The sequence below is a fragment of the Sus scrofa genome, chromosome 15 (assembly GCF_000003025.6).
Source record: "Sus scrofa isolate TJ Tabasco breed Duroc chromosome 15, Sscrofa11.1, whole genome shotgun sequence".
NCBI lineage: Eukaryota > Metazoa > Chordata > Mammalia > Artiodactyla > Suidae > Sus > Sus scrofa.
In genome coordinates, this window is record NC_010457.5 from 29964982 (window position 1) to 29988662 (window position 23681).

The 23681-nt window shown below is 42.3% G+C and overlaps 1 protein-coding gene across 36 annotated transcripts in view; it reads left to right on the forward strand.

Annotated features, from left to right (window-relative positions):
• The window catches only part of CLASP1 (cytoplasmic linker associated protein 1), a 260115-nt gene that overhangs the window by 182369 nt on the left and 54065 nt on the right, over positions 1 to 23681 (forward strand). For 12 of the 36 annotated variants that reach the window (XM_021075175.1, XM_021075154.1, XM_021075174.1 and 9 more), the window contains 5 exons: positions 12389 to 12492; positions 15407 to 15651; positions 17991 to 18054; positions 20923 to 20925; positions 21116 to 21279. In XM_021075175.1, coding sequence (XP_020930834.1) covers positions 12389 to 12492; positions 15407 to 15651; positions 17991 to 18054; positions 20923 to 20925; positions 21116 to 21279 — 580 coding nt within the window. Of the gene's footprint in view, positions 1 to 4733; positions 4842 to 9520; positions 9584 to 12388; positions 12493 to 14311; positions 14336 to 15406; positions 15652 to 17990; positions 18055 to 20072; positions 20142 to 20922; positions 20926 to 21115; positions 21280 to 23681 lie in introns of all 36 variants that reach the window. The other 24 variants (XM_021075150.1, XM_021075155.1, XM_021075153.1 and 21 more) reach the window with 6 other exon arrangements.

Here is a 23681-nt window from a genome sequence, read left to right on the forward strand (position 1 = left end):
TTGTGTGGAGGAGGTCAGGCCAGGGAGCCTACCTGTGGTTCATCCCACGACAGCCTAGGAGTTTGTCAGAGCAGAGGCACTGTGGGGTCCAGCTCGTGAACACCCTTGAAGCCTGCCTGAGCTACCAGAAGGCAGGGGCAGAGTTTTAAGAGGCAGAATCACTAGGACTTGATTATCACATTTCTGAGGCAAGTAAGAAGTGTCGTCAAGCAGTGGTTTTGTTAATTTCGCACCACGCCAACTTCCTGTTGGCGTTACATAGTGTGGTCCCTGAGCTGACCAGTGACAGCAAGTAATGTGGGTACAACCAGAGACAGTCGTATGATTGGAGTATCTAAATTGCAGATTTGATGCTGTGACATATGTCTATTTGGACCCAGTCTTGTTTGGAAAATGCATTTGATTTCAAATCCAGGTGTGAGGTTTTAGCTGTCCTTTTCCAATGTTTCTTAGCAATCCAGATTTCATACTTTTAGAAATTCTTGGGAATTCCTGTTGTGGCAAAGCAGAAACGAATCCTACTAGTATCCGTGAGGATGCAGGTTCAATCCCTGGCCTCTCTCAATGGGTTAAGGATCCGGCATTGCTGTGAGCTGTGGTGTATGTCGCAGACATGGCTTGGATCCCACATTGCTGTGGCTGTGGCATCGGCTGGCAGCTGTAGCTCTGATTCGACCCCTAGCCTGGGAACTTCCATATGCCATGGGTGTGGCCCTAAAAAGCAGAAAAAGAAAAAAAAAAAAAAAGAAAGACATTGTTTTCTTTTGGAGGATTTTACTTTTTATATTTATTAAACATGCCATTTTTATCTTCTTCTTGAAATTGGGAAATAATCCAACTTTATCTAACATAACTCTACGATCTGGTAGCCTATGGTCTTAACTATGAAGTTTGCATTGTGGATAGTTGAAAAAGACGACACTGAATAAGCCTTTAAAAGACGTACTATGGCACATCATCCATCAGTAAGCTCTAAACAGGAGCCTGTTACCTTCCAAGGAGTTCTTATTTGAAACATTATTTTGAAGAAAGTTGTTTCCTTGCTGTTCGTTAAGGGGATTAGTTATGTGTAGAGCTTTGAGGTCATACGTACAATTCTGGTTAAAGAAGATGTTTTATTTAAATTTTTGCACATTGTGAGAATATACATGCACAGATATGTATATGTATATGAGTAAAGTACATCTTTTCCACTCTTCCTGTAGTGCTGCTTAGAGACTCCATTTTATACTGTGTCAGATATATTTGTATTTTTTGGTAATAGGTTGTTTGTTTCTTTTGACACTTATTAGTATGTACTGGGTATATGCCTATGTGTCTAAACATTTGGTTCATTGTATAGCAACTTTAAATATAAATATTCAAAAAAAACTAGGAGCATCTTTTAAGAATATTTTCTAAATCCCCAAACCAATTAGTAGCTTTAATCATAGCTAAACTAGTCTTGGAATTTGCTCAGAGAATTAGTTCTCGTTATCTACAAATTACGTTTGGTTCAGCTTGCCTTTTCTTGTTTGAAACAGTATGTCTTAACTAAATTTGCTGTCTCATTTGTGATAAAAGTAATGTCAAAGCTCTTCTTTAGCATTTAAGGTTTCTTAAGCAAAACAGGATGTACTTCCTGCTGGATAACTAAGAAGCAAACCCCTGCATTCTCTTCTAGGCATTTTATTACTTCATAAACTGTTGGATCAAATAGAAGAGTATGTGTATAAATTGCTTCATTCTATTCATGACTTAGGATAAAGCCACATGAGTAACTGACCCCTACAGCAGTTATATTTTGGAAGTTTGCTTTTGTTTCCTTCTTCGCTCAACCCCTCCATTGAAAAGGCTGTAAAAATATTGGACCTTCTTTCTGTCCCTTACCTTCTGTGGTTATGTGTTTAAAGTGTTCTCAGGTTTTCTGGTTAAAAATATTTTGAAAAAATTAAAATTTGTAATCAGTTTTAGCTGTTAGGATTAGATGACTGTGTGCAAGACCAAGACATGAAAATGTCTGGAGTAGAGAGTCATTTCATATCTTTAACTTGCCTCAGTTTTCATTGTTCTTTTTTCACTTCTGCTTTGGATATGAATTCTGGTAGGATCCTTCCTTAAAAGACGCAAGTCAGGATTTCCCTTGAACACTTGTAACAGTAGGGTGTCACTAAGAGATGAAAACCAGTCAGATGGTTTTTTGGGGCTTCCCAGCATTCCGCCCCCACAGGACTCCAGAGTCCTGCAGAAGCCTACTTTTAGGAAGTTCGAGTGGTGGCGGGGGTGGGAGAGAGGGAGAAAGAGAGAGAGAGAGTTGGGGGGGGCAGGGGGGCTCCTCCTCGGTTACGCCTTTTCTGTAACGTGTTCTCGCATAGAACAGTTTCAGCACTCAGTAAAGAGACCAGTTGATTTGGTGTGTTGTGTTTTAGTTCTGAACACCCAATTAGTCTTCGTAAAAATTATCTACATAGATATTTAAGTTCTCCTTGTAGATCAGTCTTTGGAAGTGGTGGTACAAGTAAGTGGGTATTTTTTTCCTCTTGTGTTTAAAATTGTCCAGCATTGGAACTGTTGATTTCACCACTAAGTGGACTTTAGTGAAGTTTGAGGCAAAATTGCAAACAGAATTATAGACAGAATTTTCTTTCTCTGTTACTGCGAGCCATTGTTAAAGGTAGCCAGTCAGCACAAATGGGTGAACGAAGTTTCTCTGGGTCAGATGCAAGGACGGTAACCTCCTTAGGAATTCTAATTGTGGTCACTTTAGATCGTATCTGCTTATTCCTTCTCGTCCTCACAAAGCAGCTCAGCTCCCCGAGAGAGCAGAGAGTTCTCATTGCTATAGCATGTGTATTAATTTAAGGAAGCGAGTGAAAGCTGTGTATAAATTCAGAAGTCACCAGGCAAAAACTATAAGAAGGCGGTCAACTAACCATGCACATATATGAAAAACTGCCAGGACTGTTTTGATTACTTTTCATTTATTTGCTTTGGAGTGGCCAGTGGAAAAAGACAGGATATTCATGTGTGCCTTTCAGCAAGGGATGCAGACGTACCTACAAGTGCACCTTATCTCATGGGATCTTTTTCATTCAAACGATAGGGACTCTCTGTTTCTCACCTTCCTAAGTGGAGGCTAAGTGGCTGGACCAGTGAGTTAGTGTGGAGTTGGAGAGGCTGTTTTATAAATTAGATGTGGTATTGATCCTCTAAGGATAAGCAGTATGGCTTTGTAGGTTTTAGGCAATTTTCATGTATTTGATGGGGTCAGTACATACTCACTAGTTTTTAAAGGGTTTAATTTAGCACCTGTTGCTTTTGCCCTCCATGTAAAAGCTGTTTGGAATGCTGTCAAGAATTTCTGATTAAATCGCCACTGCTATTTCAAGTGAAAACTCAGTACTTCCAAGTCACTGTAGCAGAATGAAGGAGAATTTAGAAATTCCTAGAGAATCCCAAATGAAGCCCCATTTCAGCTCAGATTGCATTCCTGCCCTTGATCTTGCCCTGCCTGCCAGTCAGACCTAAGCCTCCAACTATCGCTTACGGCCTACTTCACCTCCAGCGCTGAGCAGAGGCCTCGGGAGGAGTTGGTTTGGTTTTTCATATTCTTCTAAGTCAGGGAGTTTTAGGAGTCTGGTTTGTAGATAGTCTTGTTGTTGTTTAGCCATATAATAAATCTACCTTTGCTGTAGAATCATAGGATTTGCTTATTGCAATTTAGTAAACATGGCTGTTTTTACATCAGTCAATCAAGTTTATTTTTTCCAAGATTTCTGAGAATGGCATTTCCGTCTAGTCCAGAATTAGTAGATCTTTTCCAGATGGAAATATTTGTTGTCCCTGTCATATTATGTAGCTTAGGCCATCCATGTGACTCCGTCTTCTCATTGTCATATGCCATGAGTGCGATGAAGTTACCTGTAGGTAATCATCAAGGAACTGGCTGTTCTCAGGCCATCTTTTAACATGGATGTTGGGATGATCAGGCCCCACACCAAAGACTTAGGTCTAGGGCTGTATCAGGCAGGGAAGGCGTGTGAGTAGGGTTGACAAGCCAGTCATTTTGGATTCCCATAGGAAACGTAGGAATTCATGTTGGGACCGGTGAAGTAAGGGTTAGCAGTCCCAGTTCTTTCTGCCTGATGATTAGGTAGTTATGTTTGAGGCATCTATACACTAACTGAAGTGGGCAGGTTCTCAGCTGGGTCAGTCCTTATGACTTCTCTTTGTAAAGAAGGCCAGGCTGGAAGAAGGGAACCCTCTTCCTTTTAATTAGGTAAGTTCATGGGGTTCAGTGACCAGAGCCTTTATTCTGTTTTCGTTTTTGTTTTTTTTTTTTTTTTAATCCATGTTATCTTTCTAAGGACCCAGTGCACATGAAAATGACCATGACCTTTTATCCTCTTGTCGAAGAGCTTATCAAAGTCATAAACAACTGATCATTTCTAGAAGGCGTTTGATCCTGTATTTCCAGTGCCAGTTTGCTCTTTGGAAAGCTTTCTTTTTAATTCTTATACTTAGGGGTTATTTCGCCTTCCTCCTAAAAGCCCCAGCTTTGAGAGGCATTGAGCATAAGTGAGTTCTTATCCAGGCCCCTTGGTGGCTGGCCTGTCAGTCAGTGAGGCCAGAGCGCAGGGGTAGGTTCAGGACGATGTCGCGATTACTGAACAGAATGTGACTGACATTTTGTGAGTTTTTCTGTCTTCATTAAACTTGTTCACCTTCTCTGAAACCCCTCATGCTGCACACAGCACGGAGCAGCCGTATCCCTCGACCCAGCATGAGTCAGGGGTGCAGCCGCGATACCAGCCGTGAGAGCAGCCGGGATACAAGCCCTGCGCGGGGCTTCCCTCCGCTCGGTGAGTACCCGCGGGCCGCACGCTGGCTGGGCCACCTGCCTCTGTCCCCTCGCCACTGTCCTGTGAGCCTCTCCTTAGCCGCCCCTTGTCCCTTCTGCATGCTTGGATTTTGGCAACTTCCAGTTTTTACGTATTAGAGGAAAAAAGCACCACTGCGCTCCGTACTGTCATTTATGACCCCTCACCTTCCGGCAAGCCCGTCTGTGTGGAACCTTCCAGCGTTTGGCAGACCTCAGCCAGAGAGAATTGCTGTTTCAAAGTAGGGTTCGTCCAAAGTGTACCCATAGTCAGTGAATTTCTACAACTTGTTTTGGCTTTTAGCAGAGATCAGCCCATACGTGCTTCAATTCAAAGAAGGAAGAAACATGAAATCATGACAACTTTTAGGAAACTAAACGTGCTTGGTTTAGGGGGTGAGAACACTAATGGAAAAGCAGCAGGAAAAAGCAGCTGTCTGTTAAAGGAGTCATTTCAAAGCTTTCCCGAAAGCAGCCTGCACATTGCTTTTTGATAAACTGCTTGGGTCTGCAGCACAATGCAAAAGGCTGATGTTCACCATTAACTAGTACGGTATTTTCGTTCTTCCTGGGCTCAGTAGGCTGCTTAAGGTTTGTGACCTGGTGCCATCCCCGGACCAAAAAAACTGTACTTGGTGGCCATGAGGCATTGTAAGTATTGTATCTCAGATCACGAGTCTCATGCCTCTTGGGGCTGCTTGTCTGATACACTCACTTTTTTAGAGCCAGAATTTGTATTTTTAACAATTTCTAGTATTCAAGAAAAACAAGACAAAAAGAGAAACATGTGTCCTTCATCCTTTATAGAATATTGTGTTGTGAGCCACATGGAAAGTCCAATCCCTTATAGAATATTGAATTTACCTTTCCTTTTTAGTTTTAATAGTCCTCCCTTTTGCTAAAATGGACATACACCTTTTAACCTGGTAAAATTATTAATTCCTAAGGACATCTATCAACACATGCTGTCACCAAAAAAGAAATGTTTTGTATTTTTCAGTAGTTGTTTGAGTTCTTTGGCGTATTAAGTGTTGTACATCTGTGTATTTTCCTCATGATAAGAATGGCAGGTAGAAATCATTTTATAATAATTGGGCCTAGGCCTGAAGTTATTATATGGAATTATGGACTTTTATTTTGACTCTAGTTATGAAGCTGGTTTTCCAACATTAACTGTTAAAGATGGTGTTAGAGCAAAAGCACAGGGTCTTCACAGCTGCCTCTCTCCTTCTAAGGGCCTGTGCTTCTTGCCAGCATCTTTATTTTCTTAGTATCTGTGATCAAAATCTAGATCCAGGAGTTCCCTGGTGGTGTAGTGGGTTAAGGATCCAGCGGTGTCACTGCTGTGGCTTGGGTCAGTCTATCTCTTCATGGCCCATTGTCCTTTATGAAGTTCTGGGGAAGACGCAGGAGGCCTCCGGATGAGTCACCTGACTTAGGGAGAAGATACCTGTGTGCGATGTCCTGCCTCATTAGCATGGGGGCCTGAATGGGGCAGCTTACCGGGTCCCTACCAGCTGTTCCACAGCAGTTGAAGTATTCATCAGAATCCTCAAGGATCAGGGGCAGCAATGATGGTTTTTTTCCTAAATGAACTGGTGATTTTCCCCTTTAAGTTAAGGCTATATACCTGTGCATCCCTGTTAATTTGACCTTTTAGATAAACCTGTTAAATGTCAACAGTTCAGTCTGTTCATTGGTTATCTCTCAGAGTCAGGTCAGTGTTTTTATTTCATACATATGTTGCTATCTTTGTCACTATCCACGGAAGCAGGCTTTGTGACCCAGTGTGTGGCCTGTGGGCCAGGCAGGGTGTGCTGAATTCTCAGGGTCCTGACTGAACCCGGAGGGGCTGAGAGATCCAGTCTGATTTCCAATGCACTGTGTGGTGACAGCCAGCGTATTGACATGTACAGTTGTTGCTACCCATGCCCAGGATGTGGATGCAGACATTTCCCTCCTGACAAACTCTAGCTTCAGCCTGTGTCTTCTGTGTGGTTAGGGCAAGAGTTCACCTCTCTTCAGTGCAGTTTTTAGACCATGCCTTTTTGGTGGGAGTGAGTTAAGTCTGTTTATGTAACTTTTGTTCAGGAAGAACAGCAGTAGTGCCCGCACATGCCTGGCACCATTCTGAGCAGTTAGTGGGCATAGGACCCCTGTGGCTCCCGTTCAGCCTCTGGGACAGGTATTAATGTCCCTCTTTTACGGATGACAAAACCAAGACTTGGGGAGAGGAGGCCACTTTCTCAAGGTCACACAGCTTCGTGGTGGAGCCACATTTTGAATCCAGGTCTGACTAAGCTTGGCTGTTCCCCTGCTTCATCTGAGGTGTCTTTCATTTGTTCTTCCAAAATATAATTGCTTTCTGTGAGGCCCCTCCAGGTGTTGGTATAGAGAGAGCACTTGGCCGTGTTTCCGAATCATGCTTTCCAGGCTTGGCTGTTAGACTCGGGAACTCATAGATAAGCTCCAGAAGGTTGTTGCTCCTCAGGGAACCTTCTGTGCCCTTCAGAGAATGTGAAGTGTCCTTCATATTCTCCTTCAATTTAATATTCATTTCCTACCCCTTTTATAAATCAGTGGAATTTTGTATGAACTTTGAAATGCACTTATATAGGAGGCAACTTTCACTTTTTAAAAGAAAAAGAACAGAAGTAATTATGTTTCAGTGACTACATATTGGGTTTAAGTTTATACTTTCCTTAAAAAATTGTTTTGGACTGCTTTAATGGTATGAATATATATTTAGATGGTTGTAGTGACAAGTTTTAGGTGAAATTAAGGGCTTCGATGTAAGTGGGTCCACGTTGGATCCCATTGTTGGATGTTCACTTGAGGATGTGACAAGGACTGGAGTTCCCTGGTGGCTCAGCAGATTAAGGACCCGGCGTTGTCACTGCTATGGCTTGGGCTGCTGCTGTGGTGCAGGTTCAGTCCTTGGCCCAGGAACTTCTGCATGCCATCAGCATGGCCAAGACCAAACACAACACAACAAAACAAAACAAAACCTCAGAATGTGACAAAGGATTCATTACATGACAAATTTGCTGTAGAATATTCTGTTGTAACAGAACCAGAGGATGACGTCATAAAGAACTTTCAGATCAGGTACTGCTTAATCACTGCCTTCAGTTTAAACTGTCAGGATATGACACTGTCGTGCTTGTACAATAAATGAACAGTTTGCTTCAGTCTCACAAAATAGCTTGCCAATTTCCTTATTTAAGGAAAGTGATTATTTCATGTTACCTGTTTTAGAGCTTGCCAGTTTATTTTTGTGCCTCTTGAGAAATTAGGGACTATCCTATTTTCTTTTCATTTTGCATGCTGGGAAAAATATGTCCTCATTGACTAGGGAATCTTTGCTGTTTAACACCACTTACCCCACAGATATGCACGTTTCATGAAGTGACATGAACTTAAGTGAAAAAAATTACATTGAAGTTGTGCTATTTTATGACAATGTGTAAGTGTTAACGTGTGCAGGATTCTGTTCTCTAGCGGTGTGGATGGAAAGCGCTTTGTGAGACCTATGAACTTTCTGTGCTACAATCACCATGTTTTTTTTCCAAATAATGATAGAAGCGTATTACCTTTTTTTCCCACCCTGAGGTAAAGACAAAGGATATATTGTGTGGCACCCTGGTCAATAAATTTAAGTTTTGAACCAAGGTTTTAAAAGTTCTTCTCTCCACATGAAGATGGGGTTTAGCATGTGTTTGCTCAGATTGATGAATTGATGGGATTCTTATGAGTACTCGCTAGTAAAATACTATTTACTATCCAGATGTAAATTGGAATTTATTCTTAACCATTACTGCCACCACCACCACTGCTGCTACTGTTGCCACTGTTTATTCTGTGCCTGGCACTGTTTCAAGTACTTTATGTATAATTTCTTTTAATTCTCTTAACTCCCAAGAAGTAGGTACCATGGATAGCACCATTTTACAGATGAGAAAACTGAGGCGCAGAGAGGTTTAGTACTTTGCCCAAGGTCCTACAGCCAGTTGTGGTCTCACCACAGGTGTGTTACAGAGCTGGTGTGCATAACCAGAGTACTACAGATGCCTCTCCAAGGAGGCTGTAAGTGTACTAGAACTAACTTTCCAACAGTTACACAGTAAGTTCACTAATAATTAAGATATTCGTGCAACAGAACGACAAAGCTTTTGACTGGGGCAAGTGGAAGTCCGTTTGTTGAGCTCCCTTCTCGTGAGTTCATTCTGTTTTCTGTTGAGATAACATGACAACCTTCTCTGCTTTGTTTCTGGTGCATGGTTGCATATGCATCACATACTGGTGAGACGTGTCGTGAGCTGAGTTGGCAGTCCATCCTCCTGCCGTCCCTGTCTGGGATCGGGCCGGCTCGGTGACCCCGCCTCCATGTCGCACACTCCATGATGGCTGACCCAGGCTTCTTGGCGCGAACACGAACCGAAGGGAGGCCTCACCGACTGCCCTGTCGTGCCGGTGTCTTAGAGCCGTGTGCGAGTTCGGGGGTTGGCACTTGCTGTCCATTCATATCCAGCACCATTTCTTCTCATGAGAAAACACGGCCTTGTTGGGAGCAATCCCCGCCTTGCCTTTGCACCGTGGCCTCTTCTGTCTCGGGTTCTTCTGTGTTAACCCTGTGGGTGTTGCCGTTCCTTTTACCTGCAGCCTCTCGACGTCATTCCAGGTCCACTAGTGCTCTGGCCACTGCTGACTCTGTTGGGCAGTCAGGTGAACAAGTGCTCATGCATGACTGGCTTCTCCATGTTCTGTCTCACACCCATCGTAACATTTGTTTTCATCAGTGTCGGCTAGCACTTGGCATGTATGCACCTCATCCCCCTCCATGTGCTCTTATTTTTTTTTAAGTTGTTGAATGTTTATGGTTCTGTTAATAGGCTGTAGATGCTTTATAGCCTGTTTGACAACATCATTTCTCCAGTGTTTGTTTTTATGTTAAAACAAAACAAAAAGATGGGGAAGCCCTTCTTCCCTTCTTTTCACTCCCTCCCCTGGGAAAGCAGCAGCCCCAAATAGGTGTCCTGAAGGGCCCCTAGCGGGAAGTGTGGGTTATGTCTGTCGTCCAGCAGAGGCTTTGCTCCCAGTAGAGCGGTGTTGATGAATGCCAGTTCTTAGTAATTAAGGTTCTAATTACTTGGAGAGACTGTTTAGTTACCAAATGTTCCAAATTATAGCGTACTCCATTGCATATGTGTTGAAGGAAGTGGATTGTCCTAAAACTTTTATGGAAAAACAAATCACAATTAGGATAATCGGGTCAGGCCAAAGGTAGCCTTTGCAGCCTGCAGCCCCAACACATTCTATCTTGGCTCCTTTTTAACCATCCCCCAAATCCCCTGGTTAGCCACCAGGGTAAAAAGTAAGCACACACAGTCATGCATCAGTTTGCCAGTGTTAACTGGCATCATTTTGATATGCTAATAATCCCTAAAGGCTATAATTTATCAGTTGTGAGTACAGGGCATAAGCTCTTAAATCAGACTATTGATGGTGACAGCTGTGACCAATTTACTGCGTTACCGTCTCTGGTTTTCCTCTAAATGAAGCCAGCTATGCATTTTACTATGTATTCTCTGATTAGGACATTCCCCTGAGGATTATGGGCCAGACTGAGGGCACAGTTGTATGTATCCATTTCCTGGGAAATGAATAGTACCAGAGCAGTGAGGGTGTAAGTAGATTGGGGTCTGGTGGAAAAAAGGGCTTATCATTTTTCTTAGCTCCAGACAAACATTTCCCCTTAAGATTTGGAATTCAATTATCTGTGATAATCTATCAAATGATCTGCAGGCACTGTGTATGGCAATGCTGTATGCATCTGGGAAGCAAAGAATAATTGCTTTGTTCTTACAGTTTTAATTTTGTTTCTGAAAATCAATATTATTCCTGGAGCAAGAATTGCTGGCATGAGATCTACTTTATTTTATTTTATTTTTTTTAAGATTCCGTTTTATTTAAGTTTATGCTGGGTAATTTTTAAATGGCTTATAACTGAATTACTTTCATTCTGTGACTCATAAATCCCTTACTATCTACCCTTTTTTAATGGAAAAAAAAAAAACTTGAACAAAGATCATTTATAAAACTTGTGCATAATAAATCTCAGATTTATAATTGTTTCATATTTCAACTGATAATTTATATCTAAGAGAGACATAATTGCTTGGTGTTCCCTTTTTATTAGACATGGCACATTACCTTTTAAATGTATACACAATGATGACATTCGGTATGATCAAGTGCATTAAAAAAGGGGATAGTATAACACAATTTTTGTTTCTTTATAAAAATTCATAACTGTATAACTTTTTTGATTAGCAGTGTTTATATTTTTTTCTCCTTTCTCTGCAGTGGGAGGTATAATGTTTTGAATCTGACATTTTTAAAAAGCTAAATAGCACTTCACTTGAAAGTTCACCAGTTTGTAGGTATCATGTCACATACCTAAAACTTTAGAATATCATTGCATAGGAAAGATGAAGTCATGTAAAACAGATATTAGCTTTCTTTCTTTTTTTTCCTAAATGCTTCATTTCTAGAATATGGCAAATACAGAGATTTTCCTTGTCCAGACTGTCTCATTTGTTAACAAAGAGAAAGCATTTTAAATCTTAACATTTTTCTTTGAAAGGTTTATTAGGCATTAGTATTTTAAAATAAGACCCTTTTACCATCAGCTAGACTTACAGAATATAATTGACACTGACTTTCTCCTGCATTGTTTTAACCTCAGCACTTCTAAGGAAGGCTGGTCAGCTCAGTAGGACTTTTAAACTCAGTCCATGATCATTAATAAGCTTAGAGTAGTTGTTCAAACCACTGAAATTTGACATTTTGGGCATTGTTACTTTAAAATCCTTTAAGGGATTCAGGGAAGAATATATTAATATCACCTGAATGATTAAAATTTTGCAGTGAAGATGCTAGCTTTTTGTAGTGGAGATTAAAGAATTTCAATAAATTGATTTTTAGATAACTTTGGTGACACACGTGTCATGATGCCCAAGTACCTCAAATTAATGGAGCTTAGTAACAGTTAAACAGTAGAGACACTAATGAAAATTTGCACAGAGATCAATTTAATACATTTGTTTCAAATTTTACCTTTTTATTACATATCGCATTAGAACTCAGCACAGCTAGAATCTTTCTAATAAGTTTGACCAAATACCAGGGCTGCCTGCCTCTAGAGAGAATGCTAAAGAGATGGCAGGTCTCACTCAGAGTCCAGCTCCTCCTGTAATAAGTTCCCCACACTCTCTCACATCTCAACATTTCTCAAAAATAAAAGATCACGGCAGAACCGTTTTCGGTGGTCAGGACGCTTTGTGGCACGAGAGGATTAAATGTGAGCGGTGTAGCCTCTGCCACAGGTGAGCGAGTCGAGTGTAGTGAAGAAGCCTAGAGGCTTCCCAGGGCCTCTGTCCAGTTGGTGAGACGATGCAGGAGCCATTGCAAAGACAGGAAAACGTTTGAATTAAAATGACAAGTCTTTTGCTTTTGTTTTCGCAATAGACCGATTTGGGCTTGGCCAGGCAGGAAGAATACCCGGTTCTGTGAATGCCATGCGGGTCTTGAGCACAAGCACAGATCTGGAAGCCGCTGTTGCAGATGCTCTGGTAAGCGTCACCCTGCGTGGAGTCTCTTTGAATTACTCACCTGCGTCTTTCTCTGTCTTAACAGGAAGTATCCTCTGAATCAGGCCACTAAATTCCTCTTTGACACTCTATAAAATTGTGTAGATGTTGGGTAAATTTAAATTATTATTGCTTTCTTCTTAAATTTTTAACTGTGTACCTAAGTGAAGACTGGCCTTATGAAACATGTCAGCATCAAGTGCTTCTGTGCTCCCCACTGTCAAGGAACTTTTGATGACATTGGGCTTCTCAGATGTCATTGGGCTTCTTCTTTGCCTTCCATGTGTTTCACAGCATTTCCTTTTTCGCATTCTGTTGCTTCTGTTGCTTCACAGGCTTTGATGGCATAGCCTAAACATATCCGTATGTAAAGTAGCTCATAGAGTTTGTGGTCTGAAAACCTTGCATTTGTTCCATTTCCCTCACTGGTTGTTCCATATGATTATACATTTGCTTGTTTCAACGAGTCCTTAAGTCGTCATTTACGGAAACTTTCCCAGATTTTTCGATGAACTGTTTGAGGAGATGAAGCACTAGTAGAATATATTTTTGCATCATTATGATGTAATATCTAAGAAAACGATGTGAAGTGATTCGAGGCTCATATGTGTGTGGTTATAGCAGAAAGTTCCTAAGTAGAATCCGCTTGTGATCAGATTGCTTATTGAAGGTGCATTGCAGCTGGTAGCAACACAGCCTCTTGTTTATTCTGGTTTGTGTGCTCAGCATTTAAAACAGACATTCTTGAGAACTGTCTGCTCTCTGGACTTGCTTGTACTATTTTAAGATTTATTCTCCTCTAATGAAGAAAGCATTGTAATACCCTTCTTTCAGGCCTGGAGGTTTTAAATCCAGCCATGTTTCATCTGATCAACATGTCCTAGTCTGTGGCTCCAGTGATTCTGACTTCATCCCTTGCTGGTTCTCAATTATTCTTGCTCAGTCAGTTTCTTGGATGAACGTCTGAGCAAGAAGTTTTCCGCTCTCACGATGCTTCCCCTGTGAGGGCTGCCCGGCCAGCTCTGTTCATCAGCCTTGTATGTAGAAGGGCTTTTTCTGGCAGGTACCGGAGTGCGGGATAATTGCTTTAACCATGACTTAAGAGATGTGAGCTGTGAGGAGGTGTTTCCTTCCAAGTTTGGCATATAGAATCTGCTTCTTCCTTATTTTGAGACCCTGAAGTGGTCAGAGCAGTGGGGGTGCTGGGGGCGCAGAGCCCTCAGTAAGATACACTTCCAGTTCCGGGGAGGTTCCCAAGTTCTTTAAGGAACTGCCTCAGGGACCATGTGCAGAGTTCTAGGAGGCGGAGCAGGACTGAGAGTTGGAGCTCTGGCATCACTTGCCGTGGGCTTTTCTCCAGCTCCGGCTCCCTGACATGCGTGCTGCCCTTCTTTTAGTCCAAACTGCTTGGTCCTCCCGAGTGACCTGCCTCAGAAGAGAACGCGCAAGAGGGATACCCAACCCTTGCCTCACAGAGAAGTCCCAGGGGTAGAATCCATCCTAGGAGTAGACAGCAGAATTAATGGTGACGTTGGGACGGAGCTCAGTGTTAGGGGGAGAGTTTAGCAAAGAGTTCCAGCAGATCCTGGGAGGTGTCATAAGACGCGCACGAGGCTTAGGAAATGCCATTGTGAAAGCGTTCTTTGTTATTCGCTTGATATGAATCGCTTGCTAACCTGTATTTTTGGTTTGCCCAGATATGTTTTGCTGTACACTTTTGTTGCAAGAACAATCCCCACATATGCTTCTGACATAATTCTCTATGCTTTTTCCCCATCCTTCAATATTTTCCTGCCTACAGCTGTTAGGAGACTCCAGGAGCAAGGTACCAGTGCTTTTAACTTTTGTTTTACAACTTTTTTTTTCTGTTGTGAGTATATTTCCTTTAGGAGCTAATAAAGCAGCCAAAAATGTAGCGTAGTATAGGTCTGAATTGTGATTTTTGTTGAAACTAGTGATGCTTTTGTTAGTGCCAGAAACGGTCACCTCTCACATACTAGTTTGTCTTAATATTGTTTTTTGAATATCAAGCTCAGCCCCTTTTCCTATTAGTGTTTCATTTCATTTATTAACCTAGTTTGTTCTACTCTTACGTTGTTATTTAAGCCAATATTTATTTTTCTCCCTAGAGAGATCATATTTTATGTTTTATCTATTTTAAATAGCTGCTGCTGTATTATTTAGGGATTTAACATAGAGTTTTATATTCAGGATAAGAGAAAACGCATGAGTCAGGCGTTATAGTTTACAGGAGGCCTCTTCGTGTTATAAGACTTTTAAGTCCTTTATAGAAATAGTTTAGATAATTTAAGAACCCTTTTCTATAGGATACTCGGCCACTGACATCGCAGTTTGACTTTCTGAAGGAAGCACGAGTATTCACGCAAATTTACTCAGAGATCGTGCTCAAGATCTGTTGCTTCTGATTGGGAAGGGGCTAGGGGGGTGCACCTATTCGCAGTGTGTCAGGCACTGAGCCACGTTATTTAACATGTAATTCCACTTAATCCTCACAACAAGCCCATGAGAAGGATAATTACTGTCATCTCAGAGATAGGAGCAAGCAGAAAGATTTGAAATCACAGAGCCGGTGGGTCTTCCTGAGAAGCCACACACAGTGCTAGACCTCATGCTCCACCCTCCCTGCTAAGGACCCCTGCCTGTTACTCGCTGTGCCCACCCAAGTCTGCGCTACTGTTTTTGTTTCCCTGATCTGCAAGCACAGGGCAGATGTGGCGTGTGCGCGCATGTTTGTGTGTGTGTGTGTGTATGTGTGTGTGCAAGTGCACACGTGTTTCTTTACATTTAATGCCGTGTTGTTGACTTTGGTTGGACTCACGGCCGTGTGACCTTTCCATTTCTCCCTCCATCACCCACCGCCCGTTGGATCTGGCAGAAGAAGCCTGTGCGGAGGCGCTATGAGCCATATGGGATGTACTCTGATGACGACGCCAACAGTGATGCCTCGAGCGTGTGCTCTGAGCGCTCGTACGGCTCTAGGAACGGCGGCATTCCGCACTACCTGCGGCAGACAGAGGACGTGGCCGAGGTTCTCAACCACTGTGCCAGCTCCAACTGGTCAGAGAGGAAGGAAGGGCTCCTGGGCCTGCAGAACCTGCTCAAGAGCCAAAGAACGCTGAGGTGAGGCTGGGATGAGCCGCTGTGGAGTCCTGTGTTATCCTCACACAGAGGTTAAATGGGTCCCCTGCCATGTGGGGAGGCGCTGGGGCATCCGAGGATGCTGGGTCGGCCAAGGCCTGGGCTTTGCTTTCCGGAGAATTTGGAGTTTCCTGCAATTACTCTATCATTTATTAGGTGTAGAAAACATTTGGTTCCCTTATGGTTCACATTTTTCTAGTAGGTGCTAATTGAGAAATCTCCGTATAGTTTGCAATTTAGGTAGAAAATAAAACACCTCTGCGGGTTGGTACTGTTTATTACACTTTGGATTCATGGATAAAATGATACCAGCCTCAGTCTTAAATTTTTTGGTACACATCATATACATATGTGTAGTTTGTAAGTAAGCGGAATAAAGTGATACTGAAACTGAATAATTGGAGTTCCCGTCGTGGCACAGCAGAAACGAATCCTACTAGGAACCATGAGGTTTGATCCCTGGCCTCGCTCAGTGCATTAAGGATCTGGTGTTGCCGTGAACTGTGGTGTAGGCCACAGACTCGGCTCGGATCTCGTGTTGCTGTGGCTGTGGCATAGGCTGGCAGCTGTAGCTCCGATTCGACCCCTAGCCTGGGAACTTCTATATGCCATGGGTACAGCCCTAAAAAAAACAAACAAACAAATAAATAAAATAAAACCGAATACTCTAAAATAGTATGATGTTATCTCTGGAATTATTTTTGTCTTTTTTTGTTTCCATAGCTCATACATTTTCTAAAATGAGCATGTACCAAAAATATTTATGTATACTACATTGTATCAACTCTAAGGCACCACTGACGTACCATTTTTTGTTTATTTTAGGTCATGCCACAGTATGTGGAAGTTCCTAGGCCAGGGAATCAGACCCAGGCCACAGCAGTAACAACACCAGATCCTTAACTGCTAGGCCACCAGGGAACTCCACACACCATTATTTTGTATCTAAGAAGAAATGCTGCTTATTAAACCATGACAGTACTAATATGTCATTGAGTATAAGGTGAATCGCAAAATTAGAGATTTGAAATACAGTGTATACATAGTCTTTGGATAATTTTTTAGCAGTATATTGTGAGACTGAATAAGTGATTATGGTCATAGCTGTTCTCTGCAAGGCTCAGTGAGTGTTGACTAGGGAATCACTGGGCTGGCAGTATGGCTGTCCAGCCAGTCTGAAACCTCCCCTCCCATCCCCAGTCACACTGCTGTATTCCTTCTTGCCGCCTGAGCCCCTGCCCCAGATTATTCCAGACTGTGCCTGCACAGGTCAGGAGAGGCTTTGTCATATCCCTTCTGAAGTGCAGGTCACTTCTGATGTCCTAATGCTCTGTCAAAAAACAAAAAAGGTGGTTTGGTGTCATTATTCTTCAAGAATTTGCTTCATTCTGGTGGCCCTAGTTTCTTGGTTTTTAGTGTTCACCACAGATCCATTGAATAATCTCGAGAAATCTACTGACTAGCCTTGGACTGACTAGATTTCATCATGAGTGATGTTGAAGGATCATTGAACCAGCTGTCTTATCTCTTTGAGGGGGATAATTTGGGAGAAGCAGGTGACACTTTCTAATGAATCCTTGAAGTAAACTGGGATCGAGGAAGTTTCTCTGTGGCTCAGTGGGTTAAGGATCCAGTGTTACTGCAGCTGTGGCACAGGTTCAGTCCCTGGCACGGAAACTTCCACATGTCTTAGGCCCGGCCAAAACAAAAGCAAATAAGAACAAAACTGGGATCCAGCAGTACAGTTAAGGGTAAGAAAAGTCAGAGAGGCACAGATAAGTATGTGTGTGCTTGGTTCAGGCACAGTTGCAAGTGGGATGTGCCATCCTCCCTAATCCTGTTAGCAGCCGTTGTCGCACTGAAATGGATGTAAAGATATCACAGTACTTTGTGGCAGAACTGAGTTTAAAATCCAGGGCTGTCCGACCCCCAGACACCTGCTTTCCCTAGTTTATCCTGTTTCCTCTCATCTGTGGCATGTGGAAACAGACCCGAAGTGAGTTGGACTCATGGCTTTGCTGCATCTACTTATGTGAACGTAGGTAATAATCACTGTCTGGGATTCAGTTTCATTTCAGAATGAGAGCAAAACTATCATTATTTTCTATTCCATGAGTTGAATTCCATCCTAAATTAAACTTTAGAGAGCGAATTCACTTGTGAAAAAAAACCTGTTATATAAAAACTATATAAAGCTTATGTAGTTGATGGAAATGAAAAGGATTTAAAAAGGAAATGAAAGGATTTAAAGAAGCTACAACTAGTTTCAGTCTGGTCTTACTAAATACTACATTCATTTATTTCCATTTTATTTCCTCTAGTCGAGTGGAATTGAAAAGGCTGTGTGAGATTTTCACCCGGATGTTTGCCGACCCTCACAGCAAGGTAAAGTGGGGAGGCCGCCTGTGTCCCCCCTCTCTGCATGTCCATGTGAGCTGTGTACCGTGCCCCTCGGGAGACGTGCTCCCCGTAGCGCAGTTCAAACCTTACAGACACAACCCCAGTCTAGCAGCCCCTTTTCTGCATGTCCGAGTGAGCTGCTCAGGAGAGAGAGAGATGTTCCTTTAAGTGCAGTTCGGTCCTTACAGACGCAGCCCAATTCCAACAGCAGTTCATGTCACATCTTTTGAAGACGAAATTCTTAGAAATGTCAAATGTTCATACAACTTCCAGTTAAGTAAGGGGTGTTTTAAGTAAGAGTTAGCATGAAGAGAATCAGACGTAGTCTTTCATTCATTCAGCATCTATTTTTGTGTACCTCCTATTAGCCAACCAGCCAGCCAAGTGCCAGGATGTAACAGTGTATTACAATATGATACCTTTTTTTGAAAAGTTACAGTAGGGAAGAAAATTATCAAGTATGTAAAAAAAATGTTTTTTGGTGTCCCATGTGGAATTTGTCTAGGTTGGAGTTCCCATCAGGGCTCAGTGGTAACGAACCCAACTAGTATCCATGAAGACGTGGGTTCTATCCCTGGCCTCACCCAGGGGATCCGGCATTGCCGTGAGCTGTGGTGAAGGCCACAGATGTGGCTCGGATCTGGTGTTGCTGTGGCTGTGTTTTAGGCTGGCAGCTGTAGCTTCAGTTCAACCCCTAGCCTGGGAACCTCCATATGCCGAGGGTGCAGCCGTAAAAAGACCAAGAGAAATAGAAAGAAAAATGGAAGCATTTTAGAAGATGAATTTATTGAAAAACCACATTTAGTGTTTTTCCAAAAAGAATTGCTCCCTCTAAGAATTTGTTGGTGGCCACTTGGCTGGTGTCCACACCTCCTGCGGGTCGAGGAGACTCGCTCTCTCCCTGCATGGGGAGAGAACCTGAGTTGGCACAGGCCTTTTCTAGGAGTGGAACTGAGAGTGGGACCCTTGACAAAACTTTGCTTGGAGTCTAGATTTTAAATAAATGCCATGGTTGGGAAGGGAGCCTTAGAGGCTGTTAGGTGCTTTTAGAGGGAGAAATCAGAGGGATGAAGACATCAGGGAAGTTAAAGGGAATGTAAGGGACAGAAACGAGAGTGTGGAAATTGAAAATCCTAAATTGGCATTAGCAATCTCAATGCCTGAGGCACAGGGTATAACTGCATCTTTCACTGTAGTTTTCCTATTAAAATGGTCTCTTCTAAATCCTGCTGGGAGAAAGAAACCTGTGACAGCTACAAAATCTAGCTGATCACTGTCATCTTGCATCTTTCCTTGCCCTTTCCCCCTCCGAGGAATTGTCCCTGAAGCATCCATCACCTGTGCAGCCATTTAGCATTTTCTGAGCACCTGTACTGGGCTTGGAATACAGAAAACAGCAGAGGGCCCCTCCCTGCCCTCCGGGGAGCGCAGGAGAATGAATGCAGAGGTTCTCCTTATTTGGGGTATCAGCTCTCAATAGCAGTCTTGAAGCATGTCTTAAAAGTCCCTGTCATGGGGAGTTCCCGTCATGGAGCAGTGGTTAACGAATCCGACTAAGAACCATGAGGTTGCGGGTTGCCCAGTGGGTTGGGGATCCGGCGTTGCCGTGAGCTGTGGTGTAGGTTGCAGAAGTGGCTCAGATCCCACGTTGCTGTGGCTCTGGCGTAGGCCAGTGGCCGAAGCTCCAATTCGACCCCTAGCCTGGGAACCTCCATATGCCATGGGAGCAGCCCAAGAAATGGCAAAAAAGCAAAAAAAAAAAAAAAAAAAGTCCCTGTCATGGTCCTCACAGCCAGGTTAACAGTAACAATATTAATTAACTCTAAGAAATGTTGAGTTTAAGGGCCATGTAGATATCCAGAGATATAATAATAATCATCAAGATTTTCTCCAAGATAGTATTAAAAGCAGTAAGATGTAAAGCTTATGCATAAGATTTATAGCATAAGGGATATTAGATGGTTTTGGACATTGATGAAATTTCTATTACCTGTCACCTCTAGATTGCTGATTCAGAACCAGAATGTGAGGATAAAGGAGGAAATTTGTTTCCATCAGAAGGCTCTTGTACAGTGAGTTTGGAGGTCTCAGTTTAGTAAATATTTGCTGGCTGCCTTTGGCTAAACCAGGAATCCCACAGCTGGGGCCCGTTGCCTTTTTCCCCTGGGCGATCTCACGGGAGACCCCTGGTGGCTAACAGTTGCTGAGCTCCAGCTGAGCAGGTCTAAGAGCGCTGGGTTGTCCCAATGGAGCAAGACTCCTTAGCCAAGTAGGGGACATGGTGCTACTCCTTGGCCTCTCTGCAGCTGGGTCAGGTTACTCCACCGTGAACTCTGTCTCACCATAGACAGGTAGCACTGATGAGACACAGCAGCATGAGAATCATGTGAACTGTCAATATCTTTTGTTCTAGGGCATGATCTTTCATAAAGATCAGTATGACTTTTATAAAGATAATGCTGTATAATATCTGAATTGGCACACATCAAAATAGATGACTAAAATGAAAAGCAGTAGATATGCAGATTTTTGTCTACTTGTCCCCTAGTAGTATTTGTTGAATGCTAGATAATGAGAAATAAGAATAGTATAGAAACACAAAGATTAAAGTTTTTTAAGAAAAGGAGAGAAAGAGAAAGAAAAATCCTCCAGGATTAAACTCATACTTTTCAGCAAAGGTAATTTCTCTCTGTACTGAATTTTAAAGTTGTATAGAGGGAGGGGAAAGTATTTTATCAGATTGTAGCCTTTTCAGGGCTTTAAGAAACTGCATGGAAATGGTATTAATTCACTGTGAACTAACGTGGAATCTGTTTTGTTGCATGGCCTGGTGTGCGGTGGAATTCACAACAGAGAGTAAGTTCCCATCCTTCTTCCTTCATCTCTTTTCTTTAATACATATGCCTTCTGTAACATGTCCAGTTGTTAACAATGTTAACCTAAGTTATGAGTCTGGACGAGGCCAGTATGGGCATTTTTATTATTTTGGAGACTTGGGAGGAAATTCCGAATATATGTGAAATATTTGGTTTTCCTTTGTGTTTAGGTTTTCAGTATGTTTTTGGAGACTCTTGTGGATTTTATAATAATTCATAAGGACGACCTGCAAGATTGGCTTTTTGTTCTTCTCACACAATTACTTAAGAAAATGGGAGCAGATTTGCTTGGATCTGTGCAAGCAAAAGTTCAGAAGGCCCTCGATGTCACAAGGCAAGTGTCTGGGCAAGGTCATTTTTTTTTCCAGCTTTTGAGATACAGTTCCATAGAGCATAATGTAAGTTGAAAGTATGTGTAACATGAGGATTTGATACATACACACACACACACACACACACACACATAGCTAAATGGTTCCTGTAGTGTTAGCTAACATATCTTTCACCCCACGTAATTACCACTCTTTGTTGTGTGTGTGGTAAAAATGTTTAAGATATATCCTTTTACAGTGTATGACACAGTGTTGGTTAATATAATCACCATACTGTACATTAGATCCCCAGAAGACATTCAATTCATGTTATGTCTAAACCTGGAAGTTTGTACCCTTTGACCAACATCTCCCCATTTCTCCCCACTCCCCCACCCCCAGGCTCTGGCAACTACCGTTATGCTGTTTCTATGAGTTGGGCTTTTTGTTGGATTCCACGTATAAGTGAAACCACGCAGTATTTGTCTTTCTCTATCTGACTTATTTCACTTAGTGTAATGCCCTCAAATGTTATCAGTGTTGTCACAAATGGCATGATTTCCTTCTTTTTTGTGACTGAATAATATTCCATTTATACATACACCATATTTTCTTTATCTGTTTGTCCATCAACACATTTAGGTTGTTTCCATGCCTTGGCTGTTGTAAATACTGCCACAGGGAACATGGGCTCAGATATTTCTCTGAGATAGTGGTTTCACTTCCTTTGGACATATGCCCAGGAGTGGGCTTACTGGATCAAAAGGAGGTTCTAGCTTTAATTTTTTGAGGAACCTCCATACTGTTCTTTGTAGGGGCTGCACCAGTTTACTTTCCCACCAACATTTGTTATCTCTTATCTTTGTGATAATAGCCATCCTGACAGATGTGCGGTGATATCTCATCATAGTTTTTAGTTGACATTTTCTAATAACTAGTGATGTTGAGCACCTTTCATGTCCTTGTTGGCCATTTGTTTGTCATCTTCGGAAAAATGTCTATGGTGGGGGGACCAGGCCATTTTGATATTACAAGACTCTTCATAGGTGCTTTCTCTCGATTCTGTTTTGTTAACTGTGGTTTTTGTCACCAACTTGAATATCCACTTTCTTACTCAATTCCCACTTTCTCTTGTTAACGTATTTGTTGCAATATCCCAACAGTCCATGAGATGAAATACTCACATCTTCCTGAGTTGGCATTATTTTTGTGAATGCCCAAGACAAATGTAAAAAGAGAAATGAAAATTGATTCTTGTGGCTCCCGTTGTGGCTCAGCATCAACGAACCCCACTGGTGTCCTTGAGGACGTGGGTTTGATCCTTGGCCCCGCTCAGTGGGTTAAGAATCTGGCATTGCCGTGGCTGTGGCGTAGGCCAGCAGCTGTAGCTCTGATTTGATCCCTAGCCTGGAAGCCTCCATATGCTGTAGGTGTGGCCCTAAAAAGCAAAAAAGGAAAAGAAAAAAGAAAGAAAGTTGATTTTCTTCTCTTTAAAAAACATTTTAGAATATCTATTTTTATGTCCTCTTAAGACCTCAGTATTTCTATTTAGTTTTTTTAAGTTTTATTGAAGTATGGATAATAACCTCAGTATTTCTAATACTTGACACTAGATGTCTTTCTCTTTGTGTGTGATATAGTCTTCGTGTTCTTCTAGAACAGTTCATTGGCTAGAGGTTGGTAACATACTTATAGTGTTTGCGGCCCTTCTGGCCTTTATGAGAAAAGAGAACCAATAAAACTTAGAAAAGGGTTTAAAAAAAAAAAAAGCGTTGTCCCTGTTTGGAAACATCTGATCTCTTGCCTATACAATTGTAAATCCTCGACATGTAAGTGTAAGAAATTAAATGATCTTAGAAGATGTTTTTCAGTAATGTCTTGATTGCGAGTTGGTGGGTGATGGAGGGGAATGTGTCAGGTTGCTGAATTTCTAAAGGATAAACAAATGACTCCAGATCACTCAGAAAATTAGCATCAGCATAGTAACTATGATATGACCCAGTCACTATAAACTGGGGTATGACCAGGTATCATAGAATTTTCAAAGTGAAAGGACCTTCCTCGTTTTGATATAAAATAGGAAACAGGAGCTCCCAATGTGGCGCAGAGGGGTTGGCGGCCTCTTGGGAATGCTGGTATGTGGGTTCAGTCCCCTGCTGCAGCTGTGGCTTAGGTCAAGACTGCGGCTCGGATCTGATCCCGGGCCCAGGAGCTCCTTATGCTGCAGCACGGCCAAAAATGAGGGGAAAAAAAGGAAACAGGCAGAGTTTCCACTGTGACGCAGTAGATTAAGGACCCAGTGTTGTCTCTGTGATGGTTTGGGTCCAATCCCTGGCCTGGCGCAGTTAAAGGATCTGGCATTGCCACAGCTGCAGATCAGATTCTATCCGTGGCCCTGGAATTTCCATATGCCTTGGGCGCAGCC